Here is a 27,520-nt window from a genome sequence, read left to right as displayed (position 1 = left end):
TGATTGTACTTATATAGTAGTGCTCAAGTACTCATTTGGAAGTTCAAAGTTAGGCTGGCTTAACTAGCAACAGTTATCAAGTATGCTGTACTAGATTTTGGCTACTGAGCAAATGAACTGTGCCCTGTACTACGAAGCAGGATTTGCGGTTAGCGAGGTAACTTCAGGGTTAACTCTGAGTTTCCGGTCCTACGACGCTGGTTCACTTCTTACCAGGGTATCTCCATGGTAACTTATGCTGAACACCTAACCTGTGAACGTGACAATTAATAGAATATCACCTCCCATCTTCAGAGCAATCTGACTATTATAACATTAGCGTTAAGAAAGCTTACTTAAAGTGGACCTATCATGCTATATTTGAATAATATAGTGTAGGACCATACCTATATAAGGCATATTTTACTTTTTTCTTTTCAAAATACCAAACAGATCATGCATTTTAGCCATGCCTCATTTCGCTCAATTTGAAAAATGTTAGCTCTGTTTTTGCAAGGGCTGATTATGTGAGAACAGTACCATCTAGAGGCCTGGCATATGTACTACAGCGTCTCCAGCGCTTTCGAACGGCAATGGCTGTGGCTGTCTCCTCCTGATTGGTGGAGTTGGCCCAATAGCCGTAGCGCCACCGTCCTGACGTCAGGACAGTGTTCAAATCTGGATCAGTTTTGATCAGATCCGTTGCAGCCCCTTTTTTAGAGATTTGGGTATGGAGGAAAATAGAGAGGGTTGTGTTTTCTGACACTTGGTGAGTTCCCTGGAACACCGGGGACACATATTCATGTATAAAAGACGTACAAAAGTGCATTTTGCATGATAGGTCCCCTTTAAATATCTGCCACAACATAAGTAACCGGATCAAAGTAACATTACGTACACTGTGAGTGCAGACTTCGATGTGTCCCATTATCATTCATATCACATCATATCACATCATAATGTATCATATATTTCCTTATCTGAGTCAGCTTCTTGAGCCGTATCTGGCCGTGCAACACTCACAGTGTCACATACTGTATGCAGAAATATTATTTTAAGCAACACATTAAGTTGACGAAACACTTGAGTCAAATGTAATTAAAGTCAGATCCACTGGTGTCTTAGACGGGGCAGTGATATCATAAACCTGTTAATGTACGCATTCAAACACTTTTTTTTGACCAGCTGTTCTGTATTCACCTTGCAGGTGCAGCTATGTGGCTTTTATCCTGGTTTATCTGTTTAAGTCATGGATGTTTAAAGTTTAACTTCTTCATATTTGTGTAACATGATAGTTTACTATTCATTCATGAAGTATGACGCTGTGCTGTCAGTACGCTTGTCCATGTTTGTGATTGGTCAAATGTTGCTAACCCCGCCCCTTTCACGTGAGCGCGCTCTCAGCCGGACAGAGAAACCCTGGGTTGATTTACCGAGTTGATAACCAGCGTCGTAGGACCGCTTAGCGAGATCTCGTTTGTTAGGGTTAGTTAAGAACTGGATTCGTAGTACAGGGCACTGGACTCCACTGTAGTAATGTGCTGTAAATCTTAATAAAATTGTCGACAGCCATGGGACACTTCTCTGTGTTCCTATGTCACACTGGTGTTACCTCCTTTACACAAAATGTGGCCTATCAGCTGTGACTGGGGGATCAAATAATGAATCAAAGCATTGTGAGGTGAGGCTCAAACGCCTTTATCACACTACCAAATATACCGTAACGCAACACTACTGCTAACAATACTGCTATCAGCGTTGATTGTCCAGCAGATAGTTGATATTTTGGTTCCGACCAATCTGGGACCAGTGCTGATTTAGTACCGGTTCTCTATGGTCAGGTTTGTCTTTGATCCCGGGCATCAAACTATGACAGCCGCGGCCCTGTAGTGGCGGGGAGCAAAGGAGTAACTCAGTTTGAGTAGTGATAGGGGTGAGATAGTTTGCATACTGTATGTAGGAGTTGTGGGAGGATGGATGAGTTGAACAAACACAACTTTCACAACAGAGGCCACTGTTGAGTATAAAACCAAGAGTAAGACTAACTTGATCTTATGAATGTTAATCAAAGCTTAGGTAACATGGAGAGCCAGCTAGAGTAAACAAAATTAAAACATGATCTAACAGAAAACCCAGCCCAGTGTTGCCAATGAAGCACTGTCAAGGATATGGAAGGCAGTTGGACCAAAAGCAGAACTAAAAGCGAGGCAGGTAAATAACGAAACGCAAGCTATAAATGGTGAAATGAAACTAAGGGAGCAGGCAAAGGTAATAAAAAGGAACAAAGGCAGCAAACGTAAAACAGGGAGCAAACCAGGATAGCAGGAGAAACAGGAGAAACAGGAGAAACAGGAGAAACAGGAGAAACAGGAGAAACAGGAGAAACAGGCAGAAGATCCAGAGGGAAAACAGGGAATAATCCAGGGATAAAACGACAGGAAACACCCATGGCTGAACACAACAGGAAACATCCATGATAAACCGACAGAAAACACTGGCATACTGGAGAGAACATTTTAAGAAAAATGTAAAGAAAATGTTTCTAAAATATATTACGCATCCTAGATTTAATGCACTAAGCTTGTGTCACGTAGGTTAAATGTATAGCACACCTAACTTAGCCTAAACAATACTAGCTAACTAGCTTTTTCTCAACCTAACCAAGTAGTATTGTTTCCTAAACCAAGCCCAGTGGTAAGATAACATACTGAAGTTACGCATATATGATGTGTTAAACTCTATCTGACTTCCAATACACGTTGAAGAATTACTTCAGGGGTTTAGCAGGGTGTTAAAACTAGACTTCAAAAGTAGCTCTCAGAACCTCAATATATGACAAGTCCAGAGTCAGAACAGTTTGCCTCTGTAGACCCCGCCCCCCAGCTTCCTGTCATCCATTTACTAATTCTCAGTCTATACTCCTCATTAACTCCTCTCACTAACTTCTTTAACATGCATTTCCTAATGAATGTATATTAGATACTCTGATACTCTTTACAATCTGCACAGAAAGCTGAATACGTTCTGAGGAAGCTTTGACGCAGCAGTAGAGCGGCAGCGACATGATTATGATGAATTCAGAAGACAACTTAAGACGTTGGTGCAGCAGCAGGCCATTACTCTCCATAGATTCAGGCTGTCACTCTGATGATGAACACATCTGCTGCTCGATCTCAGGAGGAGATAGCACCTCTAACACTCTGCTGTCTCATTCTCATCCAGCCACAGAGCTCATTATCATCGTGCTTAGTTCAGCGACACAGAGATGTCACCGCGGCCATCGAATCATAGAATGTAACAACGGGGACGACACGTAGTGCGATTTGCAACAAGCAATTTCACCGGTATTGGACACAGGAAGAGCAATGTGTTTCTTGGGCGATAAATGAAATGTGTTACATTTCCTGTTAAAAAGACTTCCCAGAAACATCAAATTCTCATGCAGTGTCTTCGGAATGAAAAGCAGCAGCTGCCAGTCTCTAACAGGAACCAAGGCTTGTGAGCTGCAGTTAAACCTGCGACCATCACTGAGCTATCTTCATCACAAAATGTTATTTTTACTGTCATCAATTGGATTATACACTTGTTTGTACCAGTGTGCAGTCAGCATGGAATTGTAGTCGTAAAGAAGTGAGGGGAACTGATGGATTGATGGAATGAGTTTTATCTAAATAAAAGAAGGAATCAAATAAATGTCGGAATTAACCATTAATTAGATATTCTCCATCATAGCATTGATTTTTAAACTTAATAATGATTAGGACTGGTAATCCCCTGTGTAAGCACATTAATACGTTGGTACATTATAATTATAGTGATTAATAAAGAGGATTAGCACAGAATGTACTTGTGTTTTGTATTCTCATTATTATTAGCATAAATTACTGCTTTTTCCTCACTGTACTGCTTTAATGTGTGTGTATGATTTGTACAGAATGGGAACTAATGTTTCTCTGCAGACAGAAGTGCAGTCAGTAGTTAGAGAGCTGTGATTACATTGAAGTAAAGTGATTATTAATGAGGGCTATGGTGTATGTCCTCATACAGGGACTGTGCAGAATACATATCAGGAAGCTGTTTCCAACTCCACTGATTCAAAGAGTATCTACATTATAAAGGTGCCGCTGACTGAGTTTGCTGTTAACCAAATTATTATTGTAGCATTATTTAGAAACAGACACAGTCACTCTCTTTATTAAAATGAGCAAAACAAAAAGGTCATGGTCTCTGTCTGACTTCTGAGTGTTGTCCCAAAAGTCCCAATGTCAAGAAGAAAGTCCGACCTACAGTAATGGTGCCAGGTATAATGACAAAAAATTATAATTGTATAGTATAATAGTTTTAAATTTGATAAGAAGGTAATTATATCAACAATAACGTTGAAATACCAATTTGAAAAGAAATCCTATATGTGGGAAATAAAGTTGAAATGTTGAGAATAAAGAATGAACTTTAGAAATAAATCAAACTACTAGACTTTGTGAGGGTACTAAAAAATGACTGTCATGAAATATTTGTGTAGGATCAATGAGGATGAAGGAAATCTGCAGCATGTAAAGTATGGATAATCTATGTGTACATAGAGAATATATTTGTGCTGTCAATAAATTAAAATAAATATTTTGATAATCACACTAATATTCTTTGATTAACCAGGATTAATCAAACGTTTAAAATATTGGTATTTACTTGTATTTCGAGGAGTGCTTTTTACTTTATTGTGTCATTTCAGAATTATTGGCATGAAATCCACTATCTGTTCAGTGGTGACAATCTCCCCCCACTGTGCAACTTAAAGGAACTGCTGCATGCTTCAGCAAAATGTCTCTCTGCCGGTTTTCTTTTTTTAAAGACACCTTTATTAAAAATACAGTGTTGAAAGGGGCAGACAGGGGAGGAGATTGCAGGACACATCCTTGGGCTCGGGAGTTGAACCTGTGTTTTGCCAGCAGGATAACACTAGCTCTAACACTGAGCTCTGCAGCGCCCCCACTGTTTCACCTCACCTCACTACAGAACAGAACATGTGTCATGGATCAGGTGTGCCCCCCCCCCACTGAGGCAGCGCTGGTTCTGAGCTCCAGTCAGTGAGATACATGCAGCTTTGGTAAATTCCTCCGCTCTCTTTGCCTCGTCAGTGACATGCAATCATGGGCGGCGCCAGGATTTTTTTGCTGCAGTAGCTTAGCAGTTGCTATATGACAGCACGGCATTGCTAGTTAATTTTCAAAATAAATAAACAAACAATACCAGTGGGCCAAGCACGAGCCTGTTTATATTGTAGCGTTCACCGCTATTCAAGATCACAGATCACGAGCCTTCAATGTCGAAAACGTTCTCTTTATTTTATGGTATTGACGGCCACAGCCACGCCTTACAGAGCCAATCAATAGTATAACACTCATTATGACTTTTCCCCACACTCGAACACAACTCCTACCGTCTCGTACTCCCTACACACACCGGAAAACGCACACACACACCTGGAAGGGGCGGTCTCTCCGTAACTCCCACCAACAACATTACCTAAATAACTTTACAAATGTACTAAACTGTGCACATCTGATAACTGAAATAACTATTAACTTGGACACGCTACAATATTATCATTAATATTTACATTAAAACATTCCTTTGACACTTATAACATTACTTTGCAAGGTAAGAACAACCCAAATAAGTCTGTAAAAGCAGAATTTGAACACTGTTTCTGTGCTCCTACAATATTTGTGTATAATACCATTACACCCTAAGCGTACAAAATAGCGATCGTTCACTGTTTCAACTGGCATGCTGTGGCATTTAACCTCATCACCACACCGCAAACAGACAGACAGACAGACAGACAGACAGACAGACAGACAGACAGACAGACAGACAGACAGACAGACAGACAGACAGACAGACAGACAGACAGACAGACAGACAGACAGACAGACAGACAGACAGACAGACAGACAGACACACAGACACACACACACACACACACACACACACACACACACACACACACACACACACACACACACACACACACACACACACACACACACACACACACACACACACACACACACACACACACACACACACACACACACACACACACACACACACACACACACACACAGGGTTGTCCGGCTGGACCCGCTCGCTGACTTGTGAGAAATCTTTCCATTTTCGATCTGTGTTCACATACTGAGAATTATAACAACATTAGCCAAGTAACAGTTTGCGCTTTAACTTACAATGACCCCTGATAGATCTCGCGAGAATGTGTATAAATATATATAGATACATTTTCATAACAAAACAATGGGGTTGCTAAGCCGTTGCTAGGCCAATTGTTGGAGTTGCTATAGCAACTCCCAGCTACCCCCTGGCGCCGCCCCTGCATGCAATTCATGGAAACATCTGCGCTGGAATAACGGGAAGACTTTTGGGTCAAATTTGAAATTGTGATTAATTTGCGTTGTTTATTTATGTTACGCATTAGGGTTTCCAGAATAATTGCATGTTGTAATGCGTTAGCGCTGACAGCCCATTGAAAAACTACTTCTATAATTACTTTTTTGGAACTCTACATTTCTTTTTTTTAAAGGCTATAGGTTCATGCATACAGGTTATAGCCCTGATTTTTAATGATTTTATTCCCAAATGCTTCCTCAGGTCAGTTTATAAATCTATTTTAAATACTACTTACTTATGACTATTTACCACTGTTGTCATGATCTTGGTGTTATGCCACGGTTTTAGTTTTGTGGGTCTGGTAATGGGTTTTGTTTTGCTGTTCTTCTCTCCCTGTTTCATGTTTTCCTCCTTGTTTCTTGTCTGGTCCTTCTCCCTGTGTTTTCCTCCCTGTCGTTAGTTTCCCTGGTGTGTCTGATTGTCTGATTGTGTTCACCTGTTGCCCTTGTGTTTCTCCTTCCCTGCCCGGCTGTTTCTCGTCTCGTGATTACCCCTCCCTGTATTTAGTCTTGTCTCTTCCTGTGTTCCCGGTCGGTTCATTGTTGGTTTTTCCTGTCTCCCTCCATGTTGGTCACGATCGTTTTTTGGTGATGTATATTCCTAGTAGTGATGGCGAGATGAAGCCTTATGAAGCTTTGAAGCTTTCCAGCCAATTGGTTCGCAAAAGGCTTCATCTCATGAGGCTTCATCTTGGGCTTCATTTGAACACAAACCCCCCTGTTGGTCAAAGTGTGTAAAACAGGCAGATTTGACATCTCAATAGTGTGCTGTATCTCATACCGAGTTCCCAATGAGTAAAGCCTTAGAATAACTCTAAACAACGAACATAAAATCATATTTTCATGTTAACAATATTGTTTTTATTCCAGTTGAATGATTGTGATTGAAAAGCCTAAGGAGGCTGGTAAACATTGCAAAGAGGGATTTGTATTCCTTAATAATATTCATAAACGTAACCATGTTGTAGCCTGAGAAAGGCTAAACCATATCAAAGAATACATTTATTAACTACATTATCTCATTTAGCTGTAGCTTTTATAAACAACAAAAAAGACGTATTGTTCAGTCGTTGAACCAGGGACCCTGCGGTCGTGAGTCAATTGCTTTCCAGCTGAGCCACAGCACACACACTGAATCTCCCCGAAAACACTCCATCGTATTTATTCCTGTATTTATTCATGTTCCTACATTTATTTATGCTTGTATCTATTTATACTTATGACATGTTCCGACCTCTATATAAGTGAGGGTCTGAGCGCAAGCTCCCCGTGTCCTGTCGGCGTACCGACCGTCTCAAGCCCTCTCTCAAGTTCCTTCTCGATTCCCCTCTCGAGTTCCCTCTCGAGTCTCCTCTCGAGTCTCCTCTCGAGTCTCCTCTCGAGTTCCCTCTCAAGTCTCCTCTCGAGTCCCCTCTCGAGTTCCCTCTCAAGTCACCTCTCGAGTCTCCTCTCGAGTTCCCTCTCAAGTCTCCTTTCAAGTCACCTCTCGAGTCCCCTCTCAAGTCCCTACTCAATGTCCTGTGCCGTTGGAGGTTCCGCTGGGGGTCCTGCCAACTCCATGTCCTGTTTCGTTGGGGGTTCCACCGGATTTCCTGCCAACACCTGATCCTGTCCTGTTGGAGGTCCCGCCGACACCTGCTCCGCCGGATTTCCTTCCAACACCATGTCCTGTCCTGTTGGAGGTCCCGTCGACACCAGCTCTTGCTCCGTCCGGGGTTCCACTGACACCAGCCCACGTTCCGTCCAGAGTTCCGTCTACGCCTGTCCCGCCAGAGGTCCCACCAGCTCCTGCTTTCGATCCCAGTGCTCCGGCGATCCAGCTGACACTGGAGGGGTCCCATTGCGGCGTATGTCGTCCTCCGGAGCTATCCCGTCGCCGCCTTCTTGCCCGACCTTGTGCCCGGTCTCCTGAGTTCCCCAGCCGTGGTCTTCGCCTTCGAGCCCGGCCTCCTGACTTTTCGAACTCTGCCTTGCCCCCGGGCCGTCCGCCCGAGAACCCCACCATGAACTCTGCCTTGCCACCGGGCCGTCCGCCCGAGACTCCCACCATGAACTCTGCCTTGCCCCCGGGCCGTCCGCCCGAGACCCCCACCATGAACTATGCCTTGCCTCTGGGCTGTCGACCCAGACCCGTCCTCCGGACCCCCTCCCCCCACCCTTTTGGACATTTTGGATTTTTTGGACGTCTAGGATCCGTCCCTTGAGGGGGGGGGTTCTGTCACGATTCTTATGTTATGTCACGTTTTTAGTTTTGTATGTCTAGGTTTGGGTTTATTTTGCTGTTCTGTTTGCCCTGTTTCATGTTTTCCTCCTTGTTTCTTGTCTGGTCCTTCTCCCTGTGTTTTCCTCCCTGTCGTTAGTTTCTGGTGTGTCTGATTGTCTGATTGTGTTCACCTGTTACCCTTGTGTTTCTCCTTCCCTGCCAGGCTGTTTCTCGTCTCGTGATTACCCCTCCCTGTATTTAGTCTTGTCTCTTCCTGTGTTCCCGGTCGGTTCATTGTTGGTTTTTCCTGTCTCCCTCCATGTTGGTCACGATCGTTTTTTGGTGATGTATATTCCTAGTGCTACCCATGTTATCCATGCCATGCTTTTTTGCTCATCAGTTTTGTAAATAAAGCTCGTTTTTGTTTCTAGACCTGTTACCTCTTTTTGTAGTCTGCATTTGGGTCCTAACTTTTTCACGCATCGTAACAACTGTGTCTATGGAGAAGAAGCCAGTCAGAGGCAAGAATTAGAAATAATGAACATTCTGAACGTCATATGATTAGAAACAACTAACTGAGCTCCATCCTATTGTTCACACTGAAACACAAGCTGAGGCAACACTCTCCTGCACTATGAAGGTCCAGCAACTGATTATTACAGAGTCATGTCCCAGAAAAATCAAATTGACAAGAATGTATCCATTGTTTCATTCTCGCTTTAGGGTCCATTTTAGAATGTTTAAAATGTGAGAAGAACAGAACTAGGTCTCTTAGCTGTTCCTCTGTAGTCCCCCTCACTGTGCACTCAGAAGAGCCTCTCGTCTGTAACATGGTGCCCTCTCTATGCTGCAATGTTAATGAGTTTTCCCGGAGTGTGTGCACAGCCTATTTCTATCTTTAGATCCACACCTTAGAGGCCGCCGTCCGTTATCTCTGCTGCACGGCTGGATCACACATCTGAACTGAGCTGAGATTAACACAAAGAGTCAGAGATAGGCTTGAAGGAGGATTTGAGAGCGGTGATTATTTTGTGTTATATGTTGGAAAACAGCTGCAGCACTGCGGAAAGCAATCAGAATGTCAGAGGAAATAAAACAGTTGAAAGCAAATGATCCTGTATTTATTTTTATAGCCATAAACCCTGGAAGTCACAGGACACACAGTTGGATTGCTTTTCTTGCAATGTGTTCTGGCTTTATCTGTCTTTGCATCAGGACTTCATGGAGAAGCAGTCTGAAAACATGAATGGATTTAATTAACTCTATCTATCAGACATCAGTAATCACCCTCAGAACTATTTTATACACCAAGAACTTTGCGGTACTTAGTTCCCAGTACTTAGTCCCCCCGAACTCTTAAGTCCCTGGAACTGTCCTAGTAGATCGTATTCACACTGGAATAAGTCCCTGAGGGAGGCTTTGGGTTTACTGGCAGGCCGCAAACAACTTCACGGCGTATACTGGTATACCCGGTATCACGGCAAGACGTGAACATGTGACGATCTACCATGCTGGGAGACGTGAATATGTCACGGTTTCGTACCTTCAAACGTGACAGTTACACGGTATTGTTAACATGGCCCAACCAGTGGAGAAATACCCGGAAGTACCAAGCAAATGGTCTACCGCGCCTATTGGTCGGTTTTTATTGTCAAAATGAGATGTTTTTAATTTAATTTTTTAATCGTCACACTCGATTTCGCTGATTTTCTTGTTGCCCTAGCTGGTCGACACCTCTTTTAGCAGAACCAAAGGCTACATTAATGTATTAAATCGATGTTAATCCATGTGTGTGGATCATAGACTGATGTGGAATTAACGGACGTGACGTTGTGCGATTGCGTTGCCAGGCAACTAGTAGGTAGTTTGTTCCAGAGTGTCGGGGCATAATAGCTAAATGCTGCCTCTCCATGTTTGGTTGTTCCATTTGTGACATTTTAGTTAACCAGACTTACTGTTGATGTGAAATCCGAAAAAAAATTGAAAAATTAAATAATACTTTATTCCGAGTGTGCTTGCTTTTCTCTTTGAAAGTTATCACATAACGGCATTGTAATACACGGTTCGGCTGCATTAAATATTACATATCTGCCGTAGTTCTGTATTTATAGAGCCCTGATGAGAAGACTTCTGGACAAACAGGAAGCACTGCCGCCAAAACTGAAAACGTGACGTGGATCATAAATATATCAGCAATTAAACAACATCTTACATTTCTTTTCACACAATACGTCTCCTTGCAGTATCAATACTAATTCGGCTGACTTTTATATTTGATCCAATTGGTAGATAGGTTATATTTACACCATAACGGTGCACAGCTGACAATTACAATGCCGTTATGTGATGACCTCCAAAGAGAAAAGCAAGCAAACTCGGAATAAAGTATTATTATATTTTTCAATTTTTTTTCGGATTTCACATCAACAGTAAGTCTGGTTAACTAAAATGTCCGTGCGGAACAATACCCCCAACCCATAGATCCGGGGGTGAATAATGTCAATCACCACATTACACACATCCCTTCACATTTACATTTTAATTTACATTAAAGTATTTCGTGAGGCCTTCTAAAATGTTTTTAAATATAATTAGGGTTGTTGTTGAAGAGTTTGTAAATTGCGTTGCCTGGCAACTGCAATAGTGTATTCACAGGGCTGACAAAAAAATACATCAGAAAGCTGCAGCTGATTCAGAACGCTGCTGCACGTGTCCTCACTAACACTAAAAGAGTGGATCACATCAGTCCGGTTCTGAAATCTTTACATTGGCTTCCAGTCGGCCAAATAATTGATTTTAAAGTACTATTGCTAGTTTTTAAATCATTACATGGTTTAGGACCAAAGTATATTGATGAACTCCTACACAACATCAAGGTGCCTCAGGTCTTCTGGGACGGGTCTGCTATCGGTTCCGAGAGTAACAACCAAACATGGAGAGGCAGCATTTAGCTATTATGCCCCGACACTCTGGAACAAACTACCTACTAGTTGCCTGGCAACGCAATCGCACAACGTCACGTCCGTTAATTCCACATCAGTTTATGATCCACACACATGGATTAACATCGATTTAATACATTAATGTAGCCTTTGTTTCTGCTAAAAGAGGTGTCGACCAGCTAGGGCAACAAGAAAATCGGCGAAATCGAGTGTGACGATTAAAAAATAAATTAAAAACATCTCATTTTGACAATAAATGCCCCGACACTCTGGAACAAACTACCCAAATCATGCACGTCCGCAGAAACGCTTACCATTTTTAAATCGAGACTAAAAACATATCTCTTTACCGCTACTTTTAATTGAGCTGCTCATATTCGAACTACAGTATGCCTTTTAAACATGTATTGTATACTTGTGGTGTTTATTTTTATTATTTTTTTATCTTTGCTTTGTAATGCCTGTTGAGAAATGGTTAAGTTAGTTATTACCAGTGTTGTGAGTTCAATATTTTTAATTAATTATAGTAAGGGAACATCTTAGGAGTTAGTGTAGTGAGTTTCAGAGCAGTGTAATAATTATTTGACCTAAAACTAAATGTTTTTATGAACATGACATGGGGATTTGCTAACTTTTGATTTCCCCCATTTTACACGACACAAATGGAGGCCACTATGGGCCACAACTAACACGTAGGTTTCTGTAGGGTTCATGGCAGACGGATGCAGTTCTCAGGAGGATATATAATAAAGGTGTGTTAGCTGCTGAGCCTATTTAGTATGCATACGACACACCTGGCACAGTTTATTCATTTCACACATAGCGTAGCGCGTGCATGTCGTCGTCCAATCCTTTTGTCAATCCTTCTTAACCGCCTTCGCTTCCGAATCAGCATTGCTATTGCATTTGACTGGTCGACGATCTGTATTTGTGTTTGCTTAAATAACTCAGACGAAGCTCATGTCTGAGGTCGGAAGGTAAACAGATGCCTCATTTACAGCAAGTGGGCGCGGGAGGTTTTTCTTCTTCTTTTTCTCTCGTTTTTTTGGCGGATTGCAACTTTAAGGTGCATACCGCCACCTACTGTACTCGCCGTGAAGTTGTTTGCGGCCTGCCAGTAAACCCAAAGCAGAAGAAGAAGAAGTGACGTCAGCGGTTCATTTGCCTAATCCACCCCCAGCAACTCATTTTGGTGTGAACGCGATCTGCTTTAGTTCATCAGAACTAAAAGAGCTCTCATGAACTAAAGTTCTCATAAACTATTGTGGGAAAAGTACTTGGTGTGAACGCGCCTAATGTCACAATTCCTGGAGTTCAGAGGGAACTACTTTTAAAATACAGATATGAATGCAACATCTGTTCTACTTAAGAGGTAACTTTTCTAACTGTTTATTTATCAGATCAGAAATATTGATTTATATTGTTTAAGCAAAGGCATGGCTTTGTCACTCTTTCCATCCACCAATTTGGTTTTTACTGAAATTAATATCTCAACAACAATTAGGTATATTGCCATGAGATTGTATGTAGATATGCGTGGTCCCCAAAGGATTCATTAAAGGTACTTTTATGATCACTTTTCCTTTAGTGCAACTAGCAGGTTAACATGTGTGTTGTTTTGTGAAATATGTCAGCAACATTTAGATGAAATATTATATAATTTAGTTCAGAGACATGAATGTGTCCCTCAAGATGAGGCGTAATAACTTAAATGTTTTCTTGACTTTTTCCCTAAGCCACCATCAGGTAGAATGGTATGGTAATAGTATTTGTCCAATACATTTATTTAGCTTTGCCACAGTACAGGCTTATAGCTGCTAGCATGGCTGTTCATTGCAAGAAAGCTAAACAAAATGCTTTTCTTAATTTTAGGCCTAATAGCTCACAGGAATTGAAGCTTTATGGTGGGATTGTTATGGTTTATCTTCTATCTTCTCGACATCATTAGCCATTAGAAGTAGAGTTAAAACTACCTTTATTTAGCAATGCAAACCATGGGAAAGAAGCATTACTATAAAGACTTAGATCAGGGAATAAGGGTAACAAACATACATTTTGAAGCACAGGATATTGAAAATGAAAGGTAGGTGTATAATTTGTTCAGGGTAACATGGCTTTACTGTATTTATCCTTTAAGGTTGATTTACTATAATTAGTAACCATGCAGTTAACACGTTTGTATTGTATATCTAGCATTTTCAAATTGCGAAATGTTAAAATGTTCTTGCATGGTATTGATTGAAGACATTTGGATATATGTGCCTGGTAAAACGTTTCCACCACTGTGCCAGAATCTGCTTACAATGGAAAATGCTGATATAGTGAAAATGTAAAGTGCTGTGGTTGATCAATTATGCACCATGTCTGAGAGAATTCCCTCAACACACACCGTCAACACACACAACACTTCTCCATCTCATCGTCAACACTCTGAACACCATGTTACAGGCTGAAGCAGAACTGGAGTGGCTGGGCCACACAAAGCTCTGTTTGTGTTTTCTGGTATTGATATTTCAGAGTCAGGCATGCTGGGCCTGCTGGGCACAGACTGCTGATCCTCAAATAGGCCAGCATTAAGGTGAGACTTATTGTTTTATTTCTGTCAAGAAAGAAATCCCAATAAAGAATTCACATTAATATAATTTCTTAACATGAATAATCTGCCTCATCATGAATGAAGAGCATATCACATGTGCTCTGACTGCTACAACAGAGTCTTCAGTATATCAACAATGATTTCTGCAGCATACTGAAAGACAGTAACCTAGAAATGTATCAGGGATTGTGATCACAACCATGTGCCAACCCTGTTTGGGATTCCTGTTGCTGTTAAAGCTGTGTGCTCTGTACACATAGAAACTGTTTGTCCGGTGGTTTATATTTTTCACCTTTCAAAAACTCAAATCTAAACTAAACCAAAAGGAAGGAACTAAAGCAATGGTTCCCAAATTGGGCGGAGTTATAAGAACGTACTTTGAGTATGTTCTATCGACAAAAGGGGGGCCCCTCATGGATAAAGAGCGTGTGAGGCAGGGCCCTGTTCATTCATATCAAAGTTGCTCAGTGGCACATAGAGCGCACATGTTCTGACTCTTGAGAGCAAAAGTTCCACACCTGGGCTTAAGCTCCTCCTCCAATCCACAGTGTCATGGCTCATATCCACTTATAAATGGAGGGGGCAAATAACTCTGGATTCAGCTTTGAGCACAACAGAGTGTTTGTCTCTAATAACTATATAACCTACTGTTACATCAAATAATCAAGAAGCTCATCCACCATGTTAGAGCCATGAAAAACACAGCAGGCACATCACAATAATTCCTCCAACATTGGATTTGTGTTGAGAGATTATTGAACTACGTAGCAACGGCAGGAACTGCTTCGATGAGGAGCTTTTTGATTACAGATTTGAAAACATCGTTGCTTGCTTTAAAAGTAGCACAATTCATTATGTCAAACCTTGGAAAGTATCTAGATATCCCTGCCCTAATGCCAAAGGAACTGGCAACTGAATATGTTTTGCCGTCTGATGTCTATGTCTGGACCGTTGCGTAAAAAGGACCGCAGCTCCGTGTTGAGGGTTTCTGCCCCGTTACTTCTCCGCTGTTTTCTTGTCTCTCTTGTCTTACTTCTCCGCTGTTTTCTTGTCCCTCTTGTCTTTTTCTTTTCTTCGCTGGGGACTCATCAGCCACTAACCATTCATCCAAATTACTGTACTCTCCAAATACATTACAATTAATATTAAAATCCTCCATGTTGCTCTCAGACGGTAGATAACGGAAAACTAAAGACAAGCAAACAGTTTGCTTTTCGGCCAAACTGTATACAGTTCAAGCGACCGGAATTCTTTCTGCAGATGTGAGCGTCCTTAACAACGGTCAATAAGTCCTTGACAGCAGTCTGTACTACTGGATTAACAACGTGTCACGTGTTCTGAATTGACCAATCAGAATAGAGTATTCAACTAAGCCATGTAATTAATGCCCTTGAACAGAACTTTTGATCAGAAAACAGCAAAGGTAAGACGTATTTGCGGGGAATGTTTCAAAGAGGAATAGCTGACGGAAACAAACAATGCCGGGAGTAGTTGCACAACTGTTACAGTTATAAAGCTGGCAGAACAAATACTGAGGCGTTCATCCATTTAGACAGTTCCAACAGACCTACCACTGCAGTGCAGCAAATAGCATAGCATTCCTTGATTGCTGTTCAATAGCAGGGTTGCTCTGGTGTTTGTGTTAAGAATTGTTTAAGTGATATTAGTGAATACACAGGGCAACCCTGTCTTCTACAAATTACGTTCCCACAGAACTAAACTGCATTCTCAATTACGTTTAGCTAGAAACGTATTTTCTCCCACGTTACATTTGTTATGAACGTATCTTAAATACGTTTATTTTCTACATATCTTCTAGAAACATCTTTTCTCCCACGTTACGTTTGTTATGAACGTATCTTAAATACGTTTATTTTCTATATATCTTTGCCATTTATTGTCTTGCTTATAATAATGATAATAGTCATTTATAAATATCATTTTAGAGCACACATTTGAAATCGACGATCGGGCTCGATATCCTATGGTTAAATTAAAATCAGTAGGCGAGGCTGTAATTTCGCCAGCTGCGAGGCAGAAAATAATAGTTTTAACATGCCAAAAAGCTGCTGTGTCGTTTATTGCACCTCAAACATTAAAACAAATCCAGAGTTACGTGTTTCTGTACTTCCTCTAAGAAGAAAGGACAGTGAGAAGAGCTCTGTGGCTTCAGGCTTGATCGCCGTTCAAATGACAGCTGGTTTCCCCAAAAGTGGGCGGGGCTGTAAAGTGACGTAGGAAAGATCCTCAGCTCGCTGATTGGATGTTTTAGCCGCAATGCACGTCGGGATATGGTGCTATGATATCTGAAAAAAAATTCAGAGTTTAGGATGGCCGAAGACACTACACTACCCATAATCCCCAGCTATCGTTTGGGACTACAGTCCCGTTGACAAACCCCGTGATTAATCTTCAAGCTCTGGGATTGGATGTTGGAGTGGCAGTGCGCCAAGGTTACGCCGAGCGCCAAACAGCTCTTTGAAATGGAACAAAACCACGGCAGACTTTCCAAAACTGGACTCGAACGCCCCCCCAGAACTACAGATGCTGGCTATTGTGTTTCGCAACATGTTCTATAGCGTCTCTACTGGGAATTGTAGTTTTAAAAGACGTTTTCGTTTTTCCCAAAATTAGAAGTTGACAGTATTAAACTGTGTACAGCCCGGGAGGTTTAGGGGATAGGAAACACATTGGTGTGTACAAATGTAAAACATGTAATTAATAAATGGGTGAAAATCGCTTGTGTCCATAATGGGAAGCATTAATATATACCCACATGCCAGCTCATTGTTACTTTGTAATTCTACTCCACTACAATTCAGAGGTTAACCTGGTATTTTTACTCCACTACATTTATTTGAGTTACTTTGCAGATTCTGATTAATGATGTGAAATATAAACAACTCTTAAAGCAGGCTTTAGTTACACCTGAGTAAAATTCAGGGAAAGGTGATTGTCAAGTGCCAACAATCAGGAGAGATATTAGTTGGTGCTTGAGAAGACTAAACATTTATCTGCAGATCTCTATAAAGTATATTCATTACTCGTTATTCTCTACTAATAGTTAATTAAAGACTGTATATAATGGCTATTTTGCATATCCCTTTCAAGATTTTCTAAGGTTTATTGACATATCATATACACAACTACGTTGAAGTTATGCAATTAATGAAAAACTTGGGTCACAGGTTCCTCAACAGTGCATTACAAGACATCTATCAATATGTGTGTACCTCCACCATTAAACTGTCAAATTCTGCACATTTCTTATACTATCTACATACATAAGAGTATAATTAATGTGTATAATATCAGTTAAAAATAAGTGCTTCAACATAGTTAACATTGCAGGAAAGCAATATATTAGACGTTAAGTACTTTGTCAGGCTTAATATTTATCTGTAGATAGATACCCCCAAAGCTTTTTTCTTATTTGAAAGAAGACCTTAACCTAAAGTATTCTTTAATGTGTTAATAAAGGTTAATTAGTTTGTCTGTTTTGCACATCCTCCTATTAATATCTTTGTACATCAGGCACTAAACTGTTTTATTGTAGAGATCACTTACAGTATCTTCTTGATTTTTTATATTCTATATTTCTATCATTGACCTTCTACTTTCACCCTATGAAAGTATGTACTCTTAATATTTTTTTCATCAAATAACATTATTCAACAAAAATAACATTATTCAACAAAAATAATTCAATAACGTGCTTTAACCACTAGGCGGTGCACACAAGGTACACACAGCATACTAATAACTTTGTATTATTAGTGTAGGACACTTATGTATGTATAACATCTGAAGATGTGTAGTTTTATTCATGTTTTTACATAATTTTACAGGATATTGCTATACTATTTCTCATGTTTTACTTCTACACATTAATATCTGATTTGTAAAACATCACAGACAGAAAGGTATATCCGTCATTTGATGGTAAGCTATTGAAATTGTGATTCCATAGATGTGTCTCCCATCACCCAAAACCCCTGACTATTCTCTCAACTCAGTATTTACATTCTTTAATGCAAAGAAAATCAGTAATATCTTTAAAAACTACAAGTCCTTTTATATCAGCTGTGCACCGTTATGGTGTAAATATAACCTATCTACCAATTGGATCAAATATAAAAGTCAGCCGAATTAGTGTTGATACTGCAAGGAGACGTATTTTGTGAAAAGAAATGTAAGATGTTGTTTAATTGTTGATATATTTATGATCCACGTCACGTATTCAGTTTCGGCGGCAGTTCTTCAAGTTTGTCCAGAAGTCTTCTCATCATGGCTCTATAAATAAAGAACTACGGCAGATGTGTAATATTTAATGCAGCCGAACCGTGTATTACAATGCCGTTATGTGATGACTTTCAAAGAGAAAAGCAAGAACACTCGGAATAAAGTATTATTATTTTTTTTTTTAAATGTTTTCGGATTTCACATCGCATAAACACCATCTCCCAACGTGCATTGCGGCTAAAACATCCAATCAGCGAGCTGAGGATCTTTCCTACGTCTGTTTCCGGTATTGTTCCTGTAATGAGAGTTCACATTTATGCTACATTGAAGGGTGGAATTGACTACACATCTTCAGAAACATAATTTGCTTCAGATATAACTCATAGCAATATTGTAACCATTAAGAAAAGCCAACTGCATTAAAAACCCAGTTAACAAACACTAGGTAAAGTATTTTTCCTTCAATAATGAAGATGTAATTCCAATGTAGACACACCTGGGGTCGCTGTTCAGTCTGTTACGCTGAGCCATGCATTGTCTGGAACGTAAAAGGGACGAAGAAGACAAAGTGAAGTGACGTACTTCCGGTTCAACATGAAAACATTCCCAGTTAAACAACAGAAACAAATCGCTAAATAAAAAGATAAAACACTGGCATGTAATTTACGTTAGAATAAATAGAATGGTTTTGAATAATAGATGAGAGTCAAATCTATGTCACTTTACAGCCCCGCCCACTTTTGGGGAAACCAACGCTGTCATTTGAACGGCGATCAAGCCTGAAGCCACAGAGCTCTTCTGTCCTTTCTTCTTAGAGGAAGTTTGAGGTGTTTGAGGTGCAATAAACGACACAGCAGCTTTTTGGCATGTTAAAACTATTATTTTCTGCCTCGCAGCTGGCGAAATTACAGCCTCGCCTACTGATTTTAATTTAACCATAGGATATCGAGCCCGATCGTCGATTTCAAATGTGTGCTCTAAAATGATATTTATAAATGACTATTATCATTATTATAAGCAAGACAATAAATGGCAAAGATATGTAGAAAATAACCGTATTTAAGATACGTTCATAACAAACGTAACGTGGGAGAAAAGATGTTTCTAGAAGATATGTAGAAAATAAACGTATTTGAGATACGTTCATAACAAACGTAACGTGGGAGAAAATATGTTTCTAGAAGATATGTAGAAAATAAACGTATTTGAGATACGTTCATAACAAACGTAACGTGTGGGAGAAAATATGTTTCTAGAAGATATGTAGAAAATAAACGTATTTGAGATACGTTCATAACAAACGTAACGTGGGAGAAAATATGTTTCTAGAAGATATGTAGAAAATAAACGTATTTGAGATACGTTCATAACAAACGTAACGTGTGAGAAAATACGTTTCTGGCTAAACGTAATTGAGAAGGCAGTTTAGTTCTGTGGGAACGTAATTTTTAGGAGACAGGGTTGCACCGGGGCAGACATACTTTAGGTGTTATGTTAGATACTGAATAAAAAGGACAAAGGAGACGGCAAAGCTCACATCTTATCTCCGATCCACCTTACAAAGAAAACGTTTTTAGAGAGTACTTGTCTTGACAAGTGAGTTTGGCAATTTACTTGTCTGAATACAAAATCGATCGGCATCGTATTTTACATTTTCCCACGGTTTTTACGACACCGCTAACGTAAGTGAGCGGTAAGATTTTACTGCATCACATAGGGTTGGGTATCGTTTGGATTTTAACGATTCCGGTTATGCTTTTCGATTCCAGTTCTTTTCGGTTCTCGATTCTGGTTCTTTGAGAGGGTAAAAATAAGTCTAGAGTGTCGTGGTTCATTGTTTATTAATGTGTTACAGCGGCATTTACCGACTGCTGCAGTGCTGGCTGCTCTTCCACAGGAGTTTATTCTCCCGTTAACTCACAGCAGCGGCCGCTGTAAAGTATTCACTGTCCGACTGTCACACAAGCAGCTGATACATATCCCCAATTCCCCATAAGTGAATGTGTGTCAGTCTGAATTGACGCTGTTATGAAAGTTTCTCTGGTATAAATTGGGTGATGTTAGCATAGCAACCGAAGCTAAACTGACTATAACTTGACTACTTGTTGCTATCCTATTGTGGCATAAGCCGTTTTCTACAGGCACATTTTACCGGCGTATTTTTCATTATGATTCTACTTGTGATAGTCGGACATGACAACCTGTGCAGCCCATGTATTGATTCCATCCGATAGCTGCTATAATACAAAACAAAACGTCTGCCTGCTCTCCACAATGATCAATAACAGCGAACGGATGGTCAAAGTAAGTCACTTGTCCATCGGACAAGTCAATTGAAAGATCTACTTGTCCGATATTGTAAATAACACGTCCCGGACGGTGGGACGTGTGCTTTTTCGTACACTGCCTTATGTTCCTCAGTCTTCACATCTTAGCATCCTAACATTTACTCTCTTTACTTCAAAGATGTCACGGCCCCACCTGTGTCCCTGAGTCCTAGTGTGTTCCCTAGTCTCCCTTTTCCCTGTGTGTGTGTGTGTGTGTGTGTGTGTGTGTGTGTGTGTGTGTGTGTGTGTGTGTGTGTGTGTGTGTGTGTGTGTGTGTGTGTGTGTGTGTGTGTGTGTGTGTGTGTGTGTGTGTCTGTGTCTGTGTCTGTGCGAGACTTTTGTGTTTCTGCACCTGCCATTCCCGCACAAGGTTGCAACATTGTTGATCAATTCAAGCACGGACACCTGTTTGCTTTCACATTCCCGCATTATGTTTTGCGCGAACCAATCTTTATTTTTTTCACACTCTATCCAAGCTGCACATTTGGGTCAAGACTCAATAAATAAAGCTTCTTCAGTTTGGGTCCTTATCACAGCTGATCAAGATGGCCTTGCAAATGATTCTGGAAGAGAGAGAACCATTTGATGATGATGTAGACAGAGGAAGAGGAAGAGGCTTCAGAATGTGAGGATCACATTTCGGAGAATTCTGAGTCTGACAGTGACTTTGAAGAAGAGGATGAGATTGAGCATCAGCTAGTTACAAAAAAAAGATGAGCCACAGGACCAGCCGGTCAGTGGGCAAAAAAACAAGTAGCACTTTAATTCATTAATGTGATCTAACAACTGTAAAAGGGCAAATATGAACCATATATGTTGTTTATATTGCTAGTAATTGAGATGAAGTAACAATCTGTTGAGTATTTTAACATCAAATAGTTTGATTGTGTTGAATTGAAGCCCAAAAAGGCAGTGGGTCCACCAGACCCACGAACACTGGCTGAGTAACAAAAATATGAACACCATACAAGGGTTAAATGACCAACAGATATTAGAAGATTGTAAAACTAACATCAGAAAACGACAGGACGTGCCTTGGACCCGCCCCCGTCAACGCTAAGCCAATAGGAGAAGACTACAGATGATAATATGGGAAGCCAACAGAAAGTCTTTCTCTTTTCCCAGCCACCCATGAAGGAGACGGGAAGGAGCGCACTCAGGCCGAGTCACCATTTGCAATTTCATTGTATCACTGTATCATTGTTTTATTAAACGCTGTTAACTTGTAAATAAGCTTTTCGGCTAATGCTGGGCTCAGAGCTAAAAAAACCTACACTGTTCGATCCCATGTGCTCTGAGGAGCTTAAGAAAACAGCGCAAACGCATCACCAGTTTCCGGGCTCTGATGTGCCGACCCAAGGTCGAAAACTGCTTGATCGTGGTCGTGAGCCACAAGGTCCAACGTCACCGGCAGAATTGGCCCAACTGTGCCGCTCCGAGGGGGGAAGTCTCAGCCCAGACCGGGCCCACTTCCCCCCGCTGTCTTCCGTCCTGCATCCAGCACCGCCACCACCCGCTCATCGGTTCAGTAAGACAATGGGATCCGTATACTTGGGTAATGTTCATTTTAGTTGTTGATTTCAGGTTAGATTAGGGTTTACATGATACTGCAATCTCTCAGCTGTTAAGAGTTTCAACTCGAACGAATCAGATTTATTCATATTAATTGTGTAACTGGCCATTCATACATTCATCATTCACATTATTCATGTGATACTTATGTTAGTCTTTAGTTTTGTATATTCTTAGTAGTTAATACATTTGTCATTTAGAAAGAACCAGTTCATGTGTTTTTGTGTGTGAAGTAAATCAGCCTCGAGTCAACTCCGATTTTCAGATTATGAGACTACAATAATAGATTATGCTCTCATATTTTCTCTCTTATTAGAGAGATGGTGCCCCAACTTTGGTAAATGGTATATTAACGTATGTTATTCAAAAGTGCTCGCACTTTACGTGAATAATACATTTGTAATCATCAAATCTGCACATCAATGTATACTAGGGATGCCAGAAACTGACCATGATCAAATTCGAAAATCGGACAGCCCTGGCGAATATTAATCGATTATTCGCCGACCCCCCCCCCCCCTGGTGGTGTTAGCCTAGCTGTGCTAATCTGCTGTGACAAGTAATGCTGCTCTCATGATAAGGCATAATGTGATCTATAATGTCAGTGTGTGTGATGGGATCAGAAATTAAAAGGTTGGGTCTGTAATTTGACTCCAATACACCTTTTCTTTTTGGATAGAAAGGCATTGGGAGCTAGGGGGGATAAATCTAGGGGGGGTTGTTAAGTTTGAATATTAACAAACTTTACGCAGATTTGCTGACTTCACCTTTAATCAGACCTAAATGAATTTATACAAATAAAAACAAGAACCACATTTTTCAATATTAGTATGTAAATATTCAAGGGTTCTTTAATATTAAAACTGTATACAGTACATCTAACCAGGTATTAGATCCATGCTAAACATAAGCATGGCTCAACATTAACCATTCGTCCTGTCAGCTAGGTTTACAGAGGGGTTTAAAGGGGCCAGGCTTACTGTCTTCACCAAACTGAGCAATTGTAAAAAAAAATTAAAAAAGTTACAGGTAAAGAACTGCATTCTTTTTAATGTTATGATTCACCGTTTCATTTTCAAGTATAGCAGTCAGTAGATATATTCTTAATTCCAAGTGAAACATAAACAACTGGAAACAAAGTGCATTGTGGTATAGTGATAGTGACTGGGGATTGCTTCATATTTGTTACATGTAAACAAATGGAACATACTGTTCTGTTGGACAGGTCTGTTTATGATACTTCTGCATACCCTGCTCCTGTTTAATTCTAAAAAAACATCTCAATGACTTTGTTGGAAATCGATTACCACCATACTTCATATCACAAACAGATCGGTGTTTACTGCATGTACTACCTACTAAACTAACAATTAAGGATGACATTACCATCACGACTGCATACTCTTAGTAAACTCAGAAGAACTCTGTCACATATCTGCATCCATCATATAACCGTATAAACCACAATCAGCATTGCCTCTATTAGGCATTTTAATATTTTCCAATAGTATTTTAAGGAAAATTCCATTTAATATTGAATAATCCATTTCTTGCACAATAATATCCTGCATCATATTTGTTGTTGGAAATGTGTATTTCCACATGTATATTTTCTACGGAAGAGGATTAGGGCAACATGAAAAAGATGTTGGGGGAATGTGAAAAAAAAAAGTCAGAATTCTGATTATTTTTAATAATAATAACACTTAACAAATATGATCTATTCTTATGTAACAAGACATTCAACTATAAGTGTTAATTTTGTCTAAATAACTCAAAATTAGGTATTTATTCATGTCTTGTTACATAAGAAGAGATCATATTTGTTAAGTGTTATTATGGGAGAATTACTATTCTTGTGGTACTACTGCCTTATTAGGCCCATATTGAGCAGAGCATATTGAGACCAAAACTCATGTACAACAACTTCCTTACTTGCAATACATAAGCACTAATTAGAGGGTTATTGAGGAAAAACTCTCAACTAATGGCTTATTACTTGTAGAATATGGTCATGTAGAATAAGGCATTAATAAGTGTTTTATAATGACTAATAAAGAGCCAATATACTGCTAATATGCATGTTAATTAACAACTAGTTGATGGTTAATTTGTGTACCTTAATATAAAGTGTTACCATTTTTTTTAACTTTTTAATGCTATTTTATTTCTATTTCAGAAATATTTTGGACTGTTTATTTCTAGTGTCTTCATTTCTCTTACATTGCCTTGTTTTTTATGCTGCTGCAACGCAAACACTTCCCAAATTGGGATCAATAAAGTACTTATCTATTTATCTATCTATCTATATATCTATCTAATATCAATATTTGAGTGTTACATTTTTGTCTACAGTATGCCTACATTATTAATGTGAGATCTTGTGTTTTTTATCTCTGAGCTATCATTTGCCATCCCTCATAATTATTTTAGGAATGTATGCACTGCATATATCAAATCAACGTTTATACAAAACCCATTTTATAGAAAATGTAATTGCAAAATAGGGCAACTGTCCTCCTGAGCTGACAGCAGTTTCCTCTTTTTCATTATTTAACGGTTAATTATTAAATCATCTGCCTGGCAGTCTGAGGGGCTGCAATGCATTTTGGGGCAGTTCAGGATTAAGCTTGCAAATTCCTTCCTATTTATACATCCGGGCATTTATGGCATACACAAATCCCCATACTTTGAATTAGGAACAAACTTTACACTCAACTCTTAGTCAGTATTAGAATGAATAGAATAGGTTTGGTATTTAGAACACAGCCGATGTCTTTTCTCACATCTCTGAAGCTGGTGCCCTCGTGCTGGATCAGTGCTGGCTCAAACTCACTGAGTGATAAGAGATCTGCATGTGGGTCACATCTCCATGAACTGTAAACCTCCAGTATTAACAGCCCCGAGCCAAACACCAGTGTCAGAATATGAAAGCAGATTATTGAGAGGTGCTCACCTGCTTGACATCATATCCCAGAAGAACAAAGTTTAGATCTGGAGAAACTGCAAACGTTGAGGCCTTAAAAGTTGCCTATGGGAAGGAAAGTAGATACATTATTTTAGTTTTCAGCAATCCAGTTTTTTAAACTTTCTGAAACTACTTTAGAGATACAACTGCCAAACAATCATTATCTAAAAACAAATCTTAACACATTCTCACTAAACGAGATCTGTGTAAAACCACCTTCGGACCACCTGCTGACGGCTAACACGTTGCCATGGTAACAATGACACGTGATGCTAGAAAAAAAAAAACATCTAAAAACGTAATAAAATGTCTTTCAATATTTTTTACTTTTTTAGTTTTTGTTTAAAGCTGTCAAGTTTCCTGAGTGGACATGTGTACTATCCTTAGTGAGTGGAGACACAGGGCCAGCACTTACAAACGTTGTGTTCTTCAGCAGCAGCTGGGTCTCATTGCTCTGTGTGTTGGCTTTCATGATGTCTCCATCCCAGCTCTGGAAGATGATTTCCTCATCTAAGAGAGAAACAGGCATGCTCAGAGAACTGCAAACACTTATTCGATTTGTTGTTTCTATGGGTTTGAGAAATGTATTCAGCTCAGACTTTGAGAGTCAGTCCCTGAACCAAGAAACAATGAAGGTTGACCGCATTTCATGTGAGATTTCATCATTATGTTTTTAGTATTTTTCTTAGAAAACACTGACAAATGTGAAAGAGACCTATTTTCAGATCCAAGAGTACATTTTCATGTTTTTTTCACATGTGAGAGCATGGTGGAGTTTATTACTTGTCTTTGGTCCTCTACGCATTTTCTAAACCTACTACCGTTAATATTATTCAGTTTGCTGAATAATATTTGTCAATATGTCAATATTTGTTGACAATAGAGGTCACAGTAAGGCTGTCTCTACATGATAAGCAGACGTGAATGCATTCACCTATTCACAATAGTACACTTGTTGCCTTGGCAACCGCAGCGAAATGGATTTGCTGTCATGTGGTGCTCAAAGTTTGAATTATTTACATGGCCACTTGATATAATTTGCATATAATTGAAAAGCACTGACCATTGCTAGAAACTGGACCACATGTTAGAAGTTAGACTCAATAAAGATGTGTTTTAACTCACCGCTGATGTGTCAACTCAAAACATCTGATTGGGTGTGCTTTAGGTTGATCATGGTTTGATAGTTGAGCGGTCAGCAGCGGTAAATTCTAATATATTTTACTGGGCATGCAGCAGTAGGATTGTGTTTCTATATTTGGACAAAAGCCATGGGTGAGTTCATTTTTATGAAGCAATTTCTAATATGACGTGTGCCAACAGAAACTGATCACAAGATACTGATAAAAAAACCTGTATTACCACAGCATTGTCATAGCGACAGACTGCAGGACATTAAATGTATGGATCATTTAACAATCAGAAGGTTGTGAGTTGGATCCCACCCCCTGCAGTCGATATGTTGAGGTATCCTTAATGGACAAGATGACTCCTATTCACTCCTGAGGGCATTGCGGTGGGTGAATGTGTGTGAAAATTAGATTCCTTATGCAAAAAGCTGCACATTGCTCTGGTTGAATGATGACCTGAAGTATGTAGAGCGCTTTGAGGATTTGTAAAGACTGGATAAAGTGCTACATGAATACAGTCCATTTACCATTCAGAGTCTTTGTAAAGATGCGAGACTTCACATATATAATCCTAACACACACTCCTACACCTGTATGAGCTGTGTTTTGCATTAGTGCTGAAACATGTGGAACATCTTCTCTTTTTCTGTTCATTTGACTCGAGAAACCAAGCAATTATTTAATGTGAGCACTCTTTTCAAGCACGCTCCTCTGGAATGACAGGTATGAGTGTTTTATTTTGACCCTGCTATAGAGTGTGTCATTGAAAGCATCGAGCTGAATAAATATGTGTTTCGATTTCAGAAGCTACAGACAGATGTGGCTTTTATAAAGCAGCTTCCTGGTAGGCAAGGCAAGGCAAGGCAAGTTTATTTATATAGCACCTTTCAACACAAGGTAATTCAAAGTGCTTTACAAAAATGGAAGACATTTTAAAAATGGCATTTAAAATCAGTCATTAAAAAGGAAAGATAATAAAATAAACATTAAAAGAAAAAATACATGGATAAAAGTTAAAAGTTACAGTGCAGTTTAAGATGTGAATAGTTCAATTAAAAGCAGCGGCAAAAAGAAAAGTCTTCAGCCTGGATTTA

General features: G+C 39.7%; 1 protein-coding gene across 1 annotated transcript in view; it reads right to left on the bottom strand.

Annotated features, from left to right (window-relative positions):
- LOC117485845 (inactive dipeptidyl peptidase 10-like) overlaps positions 1 to 27,520 on the bottom strand; it is a 96,866-nt gene that overhangs the window by 42,142 nt on the left and 27,204 nt on the right. The window contains exons 4-5 of the mRNA XM_034134552.1: positions 25,712 to 25,806; positions 25,285 to 25,359 (exon numbers count right to left, since the gene is read on the bottom strand). Of these exons, the coding sequence (XP_033990443.1) occupies positions 25,285 to 25,359; positions 25,712 to 25,806 (170 nt within the window). The remainder of the gene's footprint in view (positions 1 to 25,284; positions 25,360 to 25,711; positions 25,807 to 27,520) is intronic.

Source organism: Trematomus bernacchii, unplaced genomic scaffold (genome assembly GCF_902827165.1).
Source record: "Trematomus bernacchii unplaced genomic scaffold, fTreBer1.1, whole genome shotgun sequence".
In the NCBI taxonomy this organism is placed as follows: Eukaryota; Metazoa; Chordata; class Actinopteri; order Perciformes; family Nototheniidae; genus Trematomus; species Trematomus bernacchii.
This window is presented reverse-complemented; position numbering and strand designations above follow the sequence as displayed.